Raw genomic sequence first — 15,171 nt, 5'->3', positions numbered from 1 at the left:
AGTGTACTGAGTAGTCTAGAATCTAGAACAATATTTGCTAGTGTACCGAGTATAGTCTATAATCTAGAACAATATTTGCTAGTGTACTGAGTATAATCTTGAATCTAGAACAATCTCTGCTAGTGTACTGAGTATGGTCTAAAATCTAGAACAATCTCTGCTAGTGTACTGAGTATAGTCTAGAATCTAGAACAATCTCTGCTAGTGTAATGAGTTTAGTCTAGAATCTAGAGCAATCTCTGCTAGTGTACTGAGTATAGTCTAGAATCTAGAACAATCTCTGCTAGTGTACTGAGTATAGTCTAGAATCTAGAATAATATTTGCTGGTGTACTGAGTATAGTCTAGAATCTAGAGCAATCTCTGCTAGTGTACTGAGTATAGTCTAGAATCTAGAATAATATTTACTAGTGTACTGAGTATAGTCTAGAATCTAGAACAATCTCTGCTAGTGTACTGAGTACAGATGCCATCATTGGTTTCTTCTGTAAGAGATGTCTCTGTATACCTGAAATAGAATCTTATTTATAAGTAAAAATCCAAATATAAAACCTAACACTATTGCCAATTTCCTTATGTTGAACAAGAAAAATGCTGTAACTTAAAATAAAAAATTAGGATTCATTCAAGACTAAAAATGTCCTCAGCTATAAAATGGCTCAGTAGTCAGTACAAACAAATATTTTTACAAATTGTTTACGGCATAGTGTCTCCGTCTGAAAATTACGAGAAACTTACGTTTTAATTTTTTCAGTAAAAATTATAATAATGAAACCTCAGTTATTTTGAAAATTGCTATGTCAACTTTTCCTGATTACGAACATTGAACAGAGGCATAATTTAAAGAATTTAAGCAGCGGCTTAAATTTGAAACGCGGTTCAAATATGATTGGTTCCACTTAAAATTGAATTCAATGTTTCAAGATTTAAGCCGGCGCTCAATTCTTGGCAAATTTGAGACGCAGCTCAAATTCATTAAACTCAGGTTGCTTAAGAGGAACTAATGGTGAAAAAATTAAGATAATTTCTGTCATTTGGTCAAGTTCTGAAATGTCGTCTTTGGAATGTAAATTATTAAATTATTTAAACAAGCAAACAGTAAAACCTCATTCCGTAGAAGTCCGGGCTGAGCCACCAATAAAAGAGTGTCAAGTATTTAACAGCAAATGGACAAAAAGTATGCTCACAGAAAGCATCAACAAATTTGCTTTATGTAATAAGTAAAGACGACCTACCCTGCTCCGTCCACTAAATTTCGTAGATTGCAGTAATTAGTTCCCTTATCAAGCACAGCATACCTAATAATAAATAATTACAGACAGAAGGACCCATACAACTGTAAACTACAAAGACGACATTTAACAATCTTTTATTTTTTATGTTTGCATAAAACAAATAGTTTTGCCAGAGCCGGTTCTTTTCCATATAACGTATGAACAGAGCCACGCCCGTCTTAAAGACGTACTTTGGGGGGACGATAATATGGTCGCTAGATGACGCTAAATAAATAGATAGATTGGTAAGTACGCACACAATCGGAGACCTCACGTGGTCGACCACTGTAGTTAATAAAAAAAAACCAGCTCAAAAGCTTTAAAATCACCTTATAGGATTGGGAATAGGAAGACGACATAAAAGCAAGCTTTTGAGTACTTTTATTGTTGTTAAAAGCAAAGAGTTTCACTGTTGTATATTAAAATCAACTTAAATGTTTTTTTTTACACAGCACAAATATATTATTTCTTGTTCTCTAGAATGATTTTTGTTTTGTTTTTCATATCTTGGGTCTTACAATCGTCTTCCTATTTAACAGTTGTATGGGTCCCATTGATCACTGTACAGTTAACTATGCACATGTCTCGCCAGAAAATAGAAATAAAGTTTTTACCTAAATACTGAATAAAATTAAGAAGTTGATTTTACTGTTTATTTACCAGAGCCTTGAGTTGGAGTTAGCATCAACTATACAAGCTCCCCCTGAGCTGGTCAGCTTAAAGGTCAGGTCATCAATATACCTGGATATTATTCAAATATGTTCAAGGTAATACAACCTCATCTGACCTAATCATCGGAGAGTTTTATGCTTTTTTAAGTAGTTTACAATTTATTATCAAAATCCTTAATCCGTAAAGGCAAAGTTTTTTTTGTTTTTTTAATTAATCGAGTTGTTAATTCCAAATTGTTTTTTAGTCTAAAATCCTCATTATCATGCACTTATTTACTGACTGATAATTTACCCTGACTAATAAATCTATTAATAACCCTGATTTACTTATTGATAATTTACCCTGACTAATAAATCTAATAATAACCCTGATTTACTAATTAATAATTTACTCCGTCAAACGTATCTATAAATGGCCCGATTGATCTATCTAGATAAATGACCTCCACTGACCTATCTATGAATGCAGGGGCGGATACAGGATACAGGATTTAAGGGAGGGGGGGGGGGGAGATTTTTTTAGGAACAAAAAATTCATAATTAGGAACAAATTTTTGTTTTGGCTTAAAAGAGTCAAAATTAATGACTGAAGACTAAAAATCTAGATTGTTAACTTTTCACACATTATAGTTTATTAAGACAGATATTTTTCCTGTTTTGCACTAGGGTTTCTTTCCCTAAAGCATGCTATTGAGAAGCTATTCTGAAAATAGGAACAAAAAATTCCAAATTCAGTGGGGGGATGAATGTCCCCCGCCCCCCCCCTGTATCCTCCCCTGTATGAATGACCTATCTAAAAAGACTCCAACTGACCTTGCTACTGGAGTTGTATGAGTAGCTTTAATCTCGTTTCCGTTTACGGAAACAAAATCGTATAAACATCTCTGTCCACAGGGTAGAGCAGGACAAGTTGAACTTGTTCCGGGACATAAAGCATCTCCCTGATAAACAATTCATAATATCCCGGCCTGTACAGTGTACAAAACAATTCATAATATCCCAGCCTGTACAGTGTACAAAACAATTCATAATATCCCGGCCTGTACAGTGTACAAAACAATTCATAATATCCCGGCCTGTACAGTGTACAAAACAATTTTAAATACGAATTCTAATTATCTGATCTAAAACTCTAAACCCCGTCGTGTATTAGTTTCAGCTATTTTCTTAGATTTCTAAAAAAGCTTTTATTCAGCAGAGACAAATTTACATGCGAAATCACAGCTACAGGGGATATGAAGTAAACTTTAAGTACTCATCTTATCTTTTTCCATCTGCAATTAGGGCTGGGCACGTTCCAACTATGTCTAGCCGTTTCGTTAACGATTAGTTCCAACCGTTAAAAAATAAGAATTTCAGTTAGCCGTTAATTTTAAAGGTAAGAACGGAACGTTCGTTCCGTGAGTTCGGCATTTCCGTTTTTTTAATTACCTTTAGTAAACGATCTCAATTTTATTAACGGCGTTAACGGAAAATTTTCAACAATCATTAATAGCTAGAGCCGTTAATTGTACCGTTATTACAAAACCAACGGCGTTAATGGCGAATAAAATTTCGTTAACGGTTTATAAACACAGAAGACAACATTTAAAACATCAAAACGTATAAAAATTTCAATTTTAATCAGAAAATAACAAAAAGTTTTAGGTAGCTTTTTGTTAACGCTTTTTAGAGTTATTTTTTTCTTTCAAAAACGGCCAATTCATTTCGTTAACGATTTAAAAATTAACGGTTTTTGCAGATCGATAACAGACTCTTCCGTTAATTTTTGAAAACCTCCGTTTCGTTAACGGAACTATGCCCAGCCATATCTGCAGTACGTTTTTATGTTTAGTTAATATATATAAAATATATTCAGATAGCCGTCCAATTTAATTTTTATGAGTAATTTTTTCTTTCTCAATTTCAAATTTTGAATTCAATTAATAGTTAACACAATGTTTGTTATTTATTATCGATGAACTGATACCTCCCAATCTCTAATTTGGTTTATCATCTTTATCTTAAACTGTTCACAGGGCTCCGCAACCCTCCATTTTAGAGAACAGCTTGCATGCCAGGGATACCTTAAATACATTAATATTACAAGATACAACAAATTTCTATCTTAAAGGGAGTGTTCTGCAAAAAATGAAAGAGGGTATAGGTTGACGTCGAACAGAATTCGATATCGAGCGCTACTAAATTTACTTATATTTGCTATTACGAGAAAATGTTTTAAAACGTTTTACCCCCAAGAGCGTCGCGTCCATACAAATTCACGTAATTCACGTAGTGCATTTCTCCACTCAGATCACATAATTCAATTAAATTTAAAACTGCTCATTCAGATATTACAACAGCTGTCGAATGCAATTTGATGCATTGCATGCATGGATAAAGTTGATATTTCATAATATTTCATTTTCTTTAATTAATATTTCACAATTACAGCTTGTTTTCACGGCTGGCGCTGGATTTTCGAGAATTACCAGAAAATATGAAGATGTCGTCTTCATTATCAAAAGTCCTCGAAACAGGAATGAATATTTTCAAAAGTAACTCTTTGATTATAAACAAAACAAAAAATATTATACTTTATGAACTTAATACGAATGTTGCATTCGACAATTGTAAGTAGGAATATCTGAATGAGTAGTTTTAAATCTAATTTAATTAATTACGATCTGAGTGGAAAAGGCAACTATAACGTGAATTTTCTTTGTCATTGACGCAACAAATAGAAGTAAAATTCTATTCGACGTCAACCTAAACCTCTTTTATTTTTCGCAAAAACTCCCTTTAAACTTGAAGAAAATTTTGTTTGTTCATTTGATATACGGATTTTCATTTGATTACGGAAAATTGACCCCAGAGCATTTATTTTAACAAAAAATTTTATTTTAATATCATAAGATACATATAAGAGGCTATAAAAGCTAAACTTTAGAAAAGAATAATACAATTTAAATATTTTTCTATGTGCCGTGTTTAAATTTAAATATTTTGTGACACACTAATTATTAGGAGCATTTACATATTATATATTTAACACACTGACACGTGTATTCATTTTTGATAAATTTATTTTATTTTTTAAATAATATTCACTAAAATTAGGCATACATAGCTTTACAGGAACTAATAAGAAACAAAAAACATTTAAGGTGGAAAAAATTAGTTTAGGGGACGTTATTTATGTAAAGTTTTAGAAAATTCAAATGAATGAATGGATAAGAGACTAAAAACAAAAATTGATAAAAACAATAATCGATTTTCATTGAAAAAAATAGCACCTGAATAAAAAACCCTGGGATTGGGCTCCAAAAAAGAAAAGAAGAAAACATGTCTTCAACATTTTATCAATTAATTTGTTATTAATTATTGAACTAAAATATTCTACTGCGTAGGACTGTCAGTGCAAGACTAGCAAGAACAACAACTATACACTATACAGCTGTGAAGCACAGTGTTGCGCAAAAATATTCTTTTTTTTTTAATTGTAACCATGAAGTAATTTTGATGAATTTGCACTTAATTTTTTTAAAATACCCCAAATGTATTCATATACACACATGTATTTCCAATTTGAAACACAAAAAGTTACGTAAACTGTGAATTTGAAGAATCTTATAAAACAGGAATATGGATTACAGAATACAGAAGCACTATAGGAGGGTGGTAGCGGAGGGGGAGAGAGGGGGAGTGCATTTCCTGTTTAAACTGCACACATTGCAAAGTACATGAATGCGTTAAAGATCAATCATTTTTTATTTATCCATCCCCATATAAATCTATTGAAATGTGTTCTGTGAAAAATATGTCCTCTCTATGAAATGTCTTGTCTATGAAATGTACTATCTATTAAATGCCCTTTCTATCAAATGTCCTATCTATGAAATGTCAATCTATGAACTAGACCAGGGCAAGACTAGACAGGTCACATATTGCCCGAAAACTCTGGGTTCACTGCGAGAAGGGAAAGAGGTTAAGAATCAGATTTGCCAGGCGAATTACATCTGAACTGCACTGTCAAATAGCGCCAGAACCCTGTTATTCATGATGTCCTCCTCAGGCTGCAACTTGCCAGACCAGCAAACCCATGGACAAACCAGCGGCTGCTCATCCAGAAGGAGATTGGGGTAATCACAAACTACCTCAACACACTCGCTGTATGCCGAGTCCATTAGCGCCTGATCCAATCAGAGTTCAGTCATGTGTTTGGTGTCTATTCTGAACCAATAGAAATTACATGGCGGTAACGTCTATCTTTCTATCTAGCTCATTATCCAATTAGAGATAAATCCTTATATCGGTGCTATAACAGTAAATGGAAATATTTACTTCTTCTGAAACTATGGTGAACAAGCAGCTGAACATGGCCCTCGCCAATATGGCGACGAAATATGTCTTTAAGATAACGGCTGAACACACCACGATGGCGGTATTCCCACAACCAGAAGAATGGTTTGAGCTACAAGACCATGTAACTAACAGACTCAATGGCGAGTAAGACGATATGATGTGTTCGGCAATGTCCTACTCGGCAGCAGGTTCAAGAGCCGGTACGGCTGCAAATATGACTTCTGTCCGCACTGGGGCTATTTACATCTATAGAAGGAGCGCCGGCCCCAACTTCACGGAATGACGGGTAATATAATGCTAATATAATGCTAATATAATGCTAATATAATGCTAATATAATGCTAATATAATGCTAATATAATGCTAATATAATGCTAATATAATGCTAATGTAATGCTAATATAATGCTAATATAATGCTAATATAATGCTAATATAATGCTAATATAATGCTATAAATCTATTTAATGTTCTACCTTTGAAATCTCCTTTCTGTGAAATGTCAATCTATTCAATGTCCTGACTATTAAATGTCCTTCTGTGAAATGTTAATCTGTAAAATGTCAATCTATAAAATGTACTATCAATGAAATCCCCTTCCTGTGAAATGTCAATCTATTTAATGCCTTATCTATGAAATGTCCTTTCTGCGAAATGTGTTCCTTGAAATGTCAATCTATGAAATGTCCTATCTATAAAATGTCCTTTCTATGAAATGTCAATCTTTGAAATGTCCTATTCATGAAATATCCTATTTATGAAATGTCTTATCAATGAAATGTCCTATCTATGAAAAATACTATCTATGAAATGTCCTATCTATGAAGTGTTCTATCTATGAAATGTCCTATCTATGAAGTGTTCTATCTATGAAATGTTCTTTCTAAGACATGTCCTATCTATAAAATGTCCTATTTATGAAATGTCCCATCTATGAAATGTCCTATTTATGAAATGTCCTATCTATGAAATGTCCTATCTATGAAATGTCCTTTCTATGAAATGTTCTATCTATGAAATGTCCATTCTATAAAATTGTCCTTTTTATGAAATGTAAATCTTTGAAATGTCCTTTCAATGAAATGTCCTATCTATGAAATGTTCTATCTATGAAATAATAATAATTTAATTAATTTTTTTAGAAAACGTTTGTAACGGATTTCGATAAATGTGAGTTGTGCGCGGCATTCTTAGATATTATTAGAGAAATAATCAACTTTCGGATAGTTAAAAAAATATATATATTATGAAATATCAACTATATACAAATGTGGCGAAAGATAATCGATGACTAAGGTTGTAATATCTGAATGATTTGTTTGAAATTAAATTGATTTTTTACGGTCTAAGTCGTATATTGCAATTTTCTCAATGTGTATGGAAGCTAAAGGGTGTCCCACATCATATTAGACCGCGTCAATGGATCTAAATTACGATTTGGGGGATAAATCAGAAAATTTAAGAAGAATGAATCATTTCAATTTTTCAAAAAATTTAATAAGGCTAATGGAAATTTTTTCATGCAGAAAAGGCTAGAATTTTTGAGTATTTTATGTGTATTTTTGCGTTAAAGATTGTCGAGAAAGTCTAATATGATATGGGACGCTCTGTAAGTTATTCGGTATAAGACGTCTTTAAAAATTTTCGCCTTATAGACGCAACAGATAGAAGTATGATTAGTAGCGATTAAAAGCGCTTTTTTATCGCATTAAGCCTATACCCCCTTTCATTTTTCGCGAACACTCCTTTTAATGATATTCATTTATAACGAAGGGTATAATTTGTCCTCTAAGTGACCTTAGAAAAAACGATTAGCCCGACCCGCCACCACCCCCATAAGATAATGAGATGTGAGCCTCAGGGTAGGGGTCCTGATAGGATCGTATACTGCAGTAAATACGAACTGGGTCAGGCCGCATGTCGGTTTGGTCGTCATGCAGCCCAGGCTGTTACCCCAGATATAGATGTTAAGGAGTGTAATCAATAATTGTTATGTATATGTAATATTGAATGTACCTAATAACATTAAAAAAATATTTTCTAAGAGATTATTTCATCTCACCATGCTGTTAACAAACGAAGCCAGAAAATATAGTTTTCTGTAAAATAATTATAATTAAAACCTACGGCATAATTGCTACGGAGATTCCTACGCCCAGGATTAGGAGAAGGAACACCCCTCCACACCCAAACATTACTATACGTCGAGGCTCCGTCGTGAAAATATGGGAAAATCTGAAAATAAAGTTATTTTCTATAAATATATTTCTTATCCTTTTTTTGTATTTGTTTTTAGGTAGAGTTTGATAAAATACAGTTAGGTTTGATTAAATACAGTTAGATTTGATTAAATACAGTTAGGTTTGATTAAATACAGTTAGATTTGATTAAATACAGTTAGATTTGATTAAATACAGTTAGATTTGATTAAATACAGTTAGATTTGATTAAATACAGTTAGGTTTGATTAAATACAGTTAGGTTTGATTAAATACAGTTAGGTTTGATTAAATACAGTTAGGTTNAAAATTAAAAAACTTTTGAGAAGGTCAACAAAGATTTGAATTTATTTATATATAACCAGACAAATTTGCTTTTCTTAAACAACTTTGTACAGGGTGTCCCAATAAACATGGGAATTCATTTCAGTGACGTATTCGATATCGTCTTTTTAAATAATTCTTTGATTTAGTATAGTAATACCTGCGAATTCCTTATACTTACATGTTGCATTATTGCCTATAGAAAGTTAAAATGAATACGATACATGTTAAATTCAATAGTTCACAATTTAGTAGGTAATGAACTCTGACAATGTTTGCGAAATGGTTGACCCCCCCCCCATATTTCCCTCCCATACAGGGCATATTGGAAACTCTTTTGTTCTACACTTTCCAACAGAAAATTTCAAAAAATAAGCTGAAATAAGACAAAATATATAGCAAAACGTTTTACAACAGCATTACGGAATACCGAAAAAAATCATTTTTACAAAATTGAAACGAGCATTTCCTTACTTAGATTTTTATGAGCATTCATTTGATAAATGAATGTAGTCGATACATATTTAAATTTACATGTATTATTTAATATGGTAGATACATATTTAAATTTACATGTATTATTTAATATGGTAGATACATATTTAAATTTACATGTATTATTCAGTATGGTAGATACATATTTAAATTTACATGTATTATTTAATATGGTAGATAAACATTTAAATTTACATGTATAATTTAATAAAATAGATAAATATAAAATAAATATAATTAAATATAATTTCAGATAATTGTTTCTATTGTCGCTTGTAGCTGTCTGCATGACTTAAAATAAATAATTTATAATCTGCATTGTTAAGATATTAGATTTATAAATTGTAATGACTCGGATTCTAACTTATTCACTACACAAACAAACTTGGAATTAGAAGCTAGTAGAGTTTTCTGGGAGTATAGGACTGCCGACTGATGATAAACAAAACCAACAACAGCTGATTTTGATATAACCGCGCGTTTCTTCCAGCTTTCTACGCTCCTACTAGTGCGTTATATTGCGTACACACTTACTTAAAAACATAAAAAATCCTCCCAAATTATACCGTGTTTACGTAAATATTTTTCACAAGAATTTTTAGAGATATTTGAATTAGATTCGTTTATATTTAAACGATAATTTAGTGTACTTCGAATTCTGGAAACTTAACAAAAGGTCGTCTTCAGATTGAGAAATTTCGCACAAAATAATATCCTTTTCTTAATAGTTATTATAACCCTTATTATTAAAGTAACGCAGACAGATGTATAGAATACATTCAGTTTGTAATATGTTTTACAAACACTTTTATGAATATCGTAATTTGATTTGTGAATTTGTTCGATTTCTGTGAGAAAAAAAAAATTATGAAGGTAATTAAATTTGATGTGCAAAGATTTCTATAAGTGCAATTTGCAGGTCAAATAGTTTATAATCTTTTGATTTAAAACGTGTAAAATTAAAAAACTTTTGAGAAGGTCAACAAAGATTTGAATTTATTTATATATAACCAGACAAATTTGCTTTTCTTAAACAACTTTGTACAGGGTGTCCCAATAAACATGGGAATTCATTTCAGTGACGTATTCGATATCGTCTTTTTAAATAATTCTTTGATTTAGTATAGTAATACCTACTGAGAAAGCTGTAATCTGTAAGAGTTTCGTCTGCTATGTTCACATTATGTTTGTTTATGTTTTGACTGCATACGGTTGTACTTAGTAAAACAAGAAAATTGCTGTATACAAACAGAGTAAACTTGTCCATCTTCACTGTTCATCTTTCGGATACATTATAGACATATCTTTACAGCCATTTACCGTTTTCATAAATAAACTCTTGCAGACATAATAATATTATGGCTTTTGAAATCAGGTATTACAATGCTAAATCAAACCAAAGACGATATCGCGTTCGTCACTGAATTCCAATGTTTTTTGGGACACCCTGTAGTAAACAAACAAGAAATGTCAGAAAGCCTCAAAGTTGTACCAGTAATGACGCATGAATATAATTTTTTAAAAAGGGGTTTGATAGGGGTGATTTGTTTGGAACGTTGTAAAAATGAATTTTTTTTATATACGAAACCGAGCACATTTAGCCTTGGTTATGTCCATGGTGGTGATTTTGTCCTTTGGTCCCGTCTGTGTAAACATTGATTTCTTTCTTTACTTCCTGTAATATAATTCATCTCTCGTCCTCTTTGTCCCACAGTGATCCAAAGGTTGCAAGGTCTCATGCAAAAATCGATTAAAATGTTATTTATAACCTCTTAAAAAACTTAAGGAAAAAACAAGCATACTTAGAGTATTATAATGTATGTTTCCAGAGCTGGGGACTTTTGAATTGTGGATAACGGGATTAATGCTTGATCCACTCTTTTTCCTAATCTCGAGATTAAATAAGGCTTGTTCTCTTCTTGTTATCAATCTGCACGATCGGAATATCGGATCGGATATTCCATTCTAAAGTTTTCAGCTCTGGATCACTAAAAAGTATAAGCGTGTTATTTAGGTCAAATCTAAGGCCAAGCCTTTGGGACACTTTAAAGTCGAACCAATCTAGGGAATTGATGCAACTTCTAATAGCAGTATGAATATATGTGGCGACTGGCCAGTACATCTGTTTAATTGAGAAATTCTTTTATTAAACTGTGTGGACTGTAGATCTGTAGATCTGTATTTATATATTAAACTGTGTGGACTGTAGATCTGTAGATCTGTATTTATATATTAAACTATGGATCGTCCCCATTATTTGGGGTTTGATATATAGCTTGTTGTATAGCTAGGCGTGTGTCCTTGTGTGGCATTTAGAGCACTGTATAGTAGCTGGATTTTGATAGCTATGCTTGTCTCCCTGTGTGGCATTTAGAGCCTGGGTTCTGTACTGTTTGAGTTTGATAGCGGACGGACCTGGATAGATACATTTCAAGAAATTGTAATGGAGTATATGTTTACTACAAAGTACAGTGCTGCCATCAAATTTCCCAATTATCGTCGGTCTTTTTCTACATAAAACATATAAAAATCTAATTGACAACGTATTTAAAATCTTACCATCGTAAAAATAAAATTTGTAAAATATCATATTTTTGCAAGGCTAGACTTTATAGAGGTGAAAAGTTAGACATAATTAGTTGTATTTTTTGTGTGAACAAACCAGAATCTGATATCGTGGGAAAGTGTCACACATAGAACTGATCAATAATTTTTAGTGAGATACAAATTAATTTCCAATGTTTAGAAGCATTTTCTGCTTCTAAACATCACTTAACAAAAGAAACTTTAAAAAGTTATTCCATTAATTGACAAACCTATCCTTATAATGAGCGGTTTTTTTTTCACTCCATTTTAGATTTTTTTAATTGGACAGATTCTCTAATTGATACAGGTGTTTATCTCAATGGTCCACTATGGTTATACTCTTCGTTTGTTTTTAGTTTCCATGCTTTTTTTTCTAAGATGGATTTACCTCAAGGGACAAGGAGTATAGAATAGAACGGAGATACAGCTGGCGTGGCCTGTCCTACCATATGAATATGCATGCTTTACAAACGGTATTACATTTGTATAAGAAACATTCAGAATTGGTTATTGTATACGCGGTAATTGTACATCAGACAAATATTTCTTATTCAAATGAAGTACCGTCTGCAAAGCATGCATAATCATATGATAGGGTGGGCCGCGTCAGTTGTATCTCCCTTCTATCCTATACTCCTTGATTTACCTCCACCAGTGCCCGCTCTTTCCTTTAATTGGAATGAAACTAAAATTTGATTGATTGACTCAAACAGTAGAAAATGTCACTTCTCATTATTGTTCATATTTTTATGTATCTCTATCTACAAGCAAAAATAGTGGACAAGCTTGTAATAGTAGCTTAGGAGGATACGGTTGATGGCTTTGTTTATGTTTATTTTAGTTTCTCAGTTCTATGTTTAAACTGCTTTATTCTGTGATAGTAGATGCACATTAATTTAAATCCTACTATGCTCTAAATTGGGATTTTACCGAGAATTTTTAAATCTTGGACCGTTTTCAATGTTGGTAAAAGTCAGATATATACATAACAATTACACTGTTAGAAAAACATTTCTTCCAAATCTGGTTAAATGCTGTCGAAGAACAAATAGGTTCCATGAAAACCACTAAAAAAACCTCCCATTACTTATATTTATTGTCACACTTCTTATAATTAACTTGACCAGAAAATGTTACTGTCACAGGAAATATATTGATTAAAACAAGAAAAAACTTCTGTTCCAGTATTTATAATGAGTGCTAGATAACATGCAAATTTGAAAATTCTATCGCAATAAGTGTGAGTTCTGTCATATTATTCTCCGAGTTAGCAATCTTTTGTCACACCATTTAATAATGCTTTGACAAGCGATATATCTCCTATCTCCTAGGTTATAGTGTACACAGTACACACAGTGTACACTTTTCAGCAGTTTATCTAAAATGTCTGACAAAGAAGTTGTGCCAGGGATTATTTACGACAAAAACCTTTTTTTTCAGCCATAATCATGGGGTTTTTGTATTTTTATTTCAAATAATTACTTTATATTATTCTTATTAAACTTTTAGTATGTTAAACTTTACGGGTCTGTCCAATAGAGAACGATTTTTGGGACCCCCCCCAGCCCCCCCATCCTATCAATTTTGTACATGGGTCTGACAGGAAGTGTCTTAATTTAACCTAACCCGTGTCCGCAGCGCTCGGCCCCCTAGCCTGTCCTAGCCGCAGCGCTTGGCCCAGAAAGTGTCTTAATAAATTTGCTGAAAAATAAATGGTCATGTACAAAATTGATACNAAAATTGATGGGGGGGGGGACCAAAAATCGCAAACTGGGATGGACCCGTAAAGTTTTATTGCAGTCGATTTAAATAAACACTGTCAATGTACAGGGTGTCCCACGAAACATGACAGTATGCACAGATCCTTATTCCTTGTAAAATGAAATGCCAAGTTAGGTCCAATGCTACCATGTTGTACACAATCGAGAGGGGGGGGGGGTAGGAGGTTCCTTGATGCAATAAAGACACTTTTCTAAACTCAAATGAGCTTGTATTGTCTGATCATCATTGCATTTATCGCTTATTTCAGATTTTTATTTTGGCAGCTTACAGCCAACATTTCGAGAAATGATTTTTTGTCTTTTACTCTCGATGAGCTTTAAGAAGAAAATTACCGGCAATATCCTGGAGAGCACATGGTACAATCCCACAGAATGCGGCAAAATTTTTGAAGTTAGATCATGAAGAAAATGACCATGGATGACAGCAGGCTCGGGCCCGGGATACAACAACACCAACAGAGCGCATGGTAATTGGGGAAAATTAATAAATTAAAATTTCATGGTTAGAAAGAATTAAAAAGAATGAAAAAAATTGCCTCTTGATGTTCAATATTTCATTTTTTCTCACAAATCATTAAAAATCACTCAAAATCGTTCTAACCCCNCATTAAATATTTAAGAAAAAATCAGAAAAAAACCAAGCTAATATTTAATTGTCCTAGCCACAGCGCTTAAATAAACCATCTATATATAATTTGGCTTGTCTGTTTGGGTGTTTGGTTGTTTGTTTGTATCCAATCAACGTCAAAACGACTGAACCGATCGGGCCCAAATTTTTTGTGGCACCTAGCGTTATCCCAGTGAAGGTTTATGAATGATAAACATTTTTTAAAAATGTGTTTTAAAGGTTTTTTAACTTTGTAAAAAAATTAAAATCTTGAAAATCCGCCAATTTTGTTTTAAAAATCCGCAAAAAGTTTTTCTTCTTTGTTTTATAATGCTAAAAGCCTAGTTTTATAAAAACAAGATGAAAGGGACTGTCGACATAATTTGAAGTGGCCTTTTAATTTCTGAGATATCGTTGTTTTTCTTTCTAAGAAATAATAATTTTAGTTGCGGTTTCTCTATTAAACTAACAAAAGCTTCTGCCAGATTTTAAATCTTAAATTTTTTTAAGCTGCTGATCAAGTAAGCTGGCGTAAAGTATAAGGTTGCAGGAGGGTTCTCGTCATCATCATAGTTCCTCAAGCATGTTTCACAATCATGTTCTGGATCTGTAGACAAGGAGACATTTGCCACAGCAGAAAAATTTGGCCATGACTTCGTACATGTTAAGGTGAGTTGGGTTCTATTGGATTTTAAAAATTCCTTTAAGATAAAAATGATCACAATCTTCTTTAAAATTAAAGGAATTTAAAGTAATTCTTAAAGAGGTTGGCAACGATTTATAACTGTTTTCATGAATCAAATCAAATTATATCTAATTTGGAACCGAGAGTAAAAGGAATATATATCATCGGTGCTTATATGTTATATGTT

At 32.5% G+C, this 15,171-nt stretch overlaps 1 protein-coding gene across 3 annotated transcripts; it reads right to left on the bottom strand.

The window, feature by feature from the left end:
- Window positions 1-202: 202 nt before the first annotated feature.
- Window positions 203-8,540, bottom strand: LOC111701339 (uncharacterized). 3 transcript variants are annotated; one of them, XM_023472584.1, is made up of 7 exons: window positions 8,415-8,540; window positions 3,914-4,010; window positions 2,758-2,885; window positions 1,934-2,014; window positions 1,235-1,297; window positions 433-507; window positions 203-350 (listed from the first exon to the last, which is right to left on the bottom strand). In XM_023472584.1, exons 1-7 carry the CDS (start codon window positions 8,480-8,482, stop codon window positions 344-346), a joined length of 519 nt encoding a protein of 172 aa, XP_023328352.1. In that variant the 5' UTR covers window positions 8,483-8,540; the 3' UTR covers window positions 203-343. The 3 variants fall into 3 exon arrangements, with proteins under 3 accessions (XP_023328352.1, XP_023328354.1, XP_023328353.1); XM_023472586.1 differs by having other exon boundaries at window positions 203-507; window positions 8,411-8,538; XM_023472585.1 differs by lacking the exon at window positions 8,415-8,540 and adding an exon at window positions 5,220-5,363 and having other exon boundaries at window positions 203-507.
- Between the last annotated feature and the right edge of the window lie 6,631 nt (window positions 8,541-15,171).

Source organism: Eurytemora carolleeae, unplaced genomic scaffold, assembly GCF_000591075.1.
Source record: "Eurytemora carolleeae unplaced genomic scaffold, Eaff_2.0 scaffold118, whole genome shotgun sequence".
Lineage (NCBI taxonomy): Eukaryota > Metazoa > Arthropoda > Copepoda > Calanoida > Temoridae > Eurytemora > Eurytemora carolleeae.
Note: the sequence above shows the minus strand (reverse complement) of the source record. Positions and strands in the feature narration are given on the sequence as shown.

What these genes read in the sequence shown, in the direction of transcription:
- LOC111701339 (XM_023472584.1), bottom strand. Translation starts at nt 8,482, where the DNA reads ATGTTTGGGTGTGGAGGGGTGTTCCTTCTCCTAATCCTGGGCGTAGGA. An exon ending in ATCTCCGTAGCAATTATGCC is followed by an intron (nt 4,011 to 8,414) that starts GTAGGTTTTAAT and finishes AATGTATTTAAG; the next exon opens with GTATCCCTGGCATGCAAGCT. An exon ending in AATTTAGTGGACGGAGCAGG is followed by an intron (nt 508 to 1,234) that starts GTAGGTCGTCTT and finishes ATTCTATTTCAG; the next exon opens with GTATACAGAGACATCTCTTA.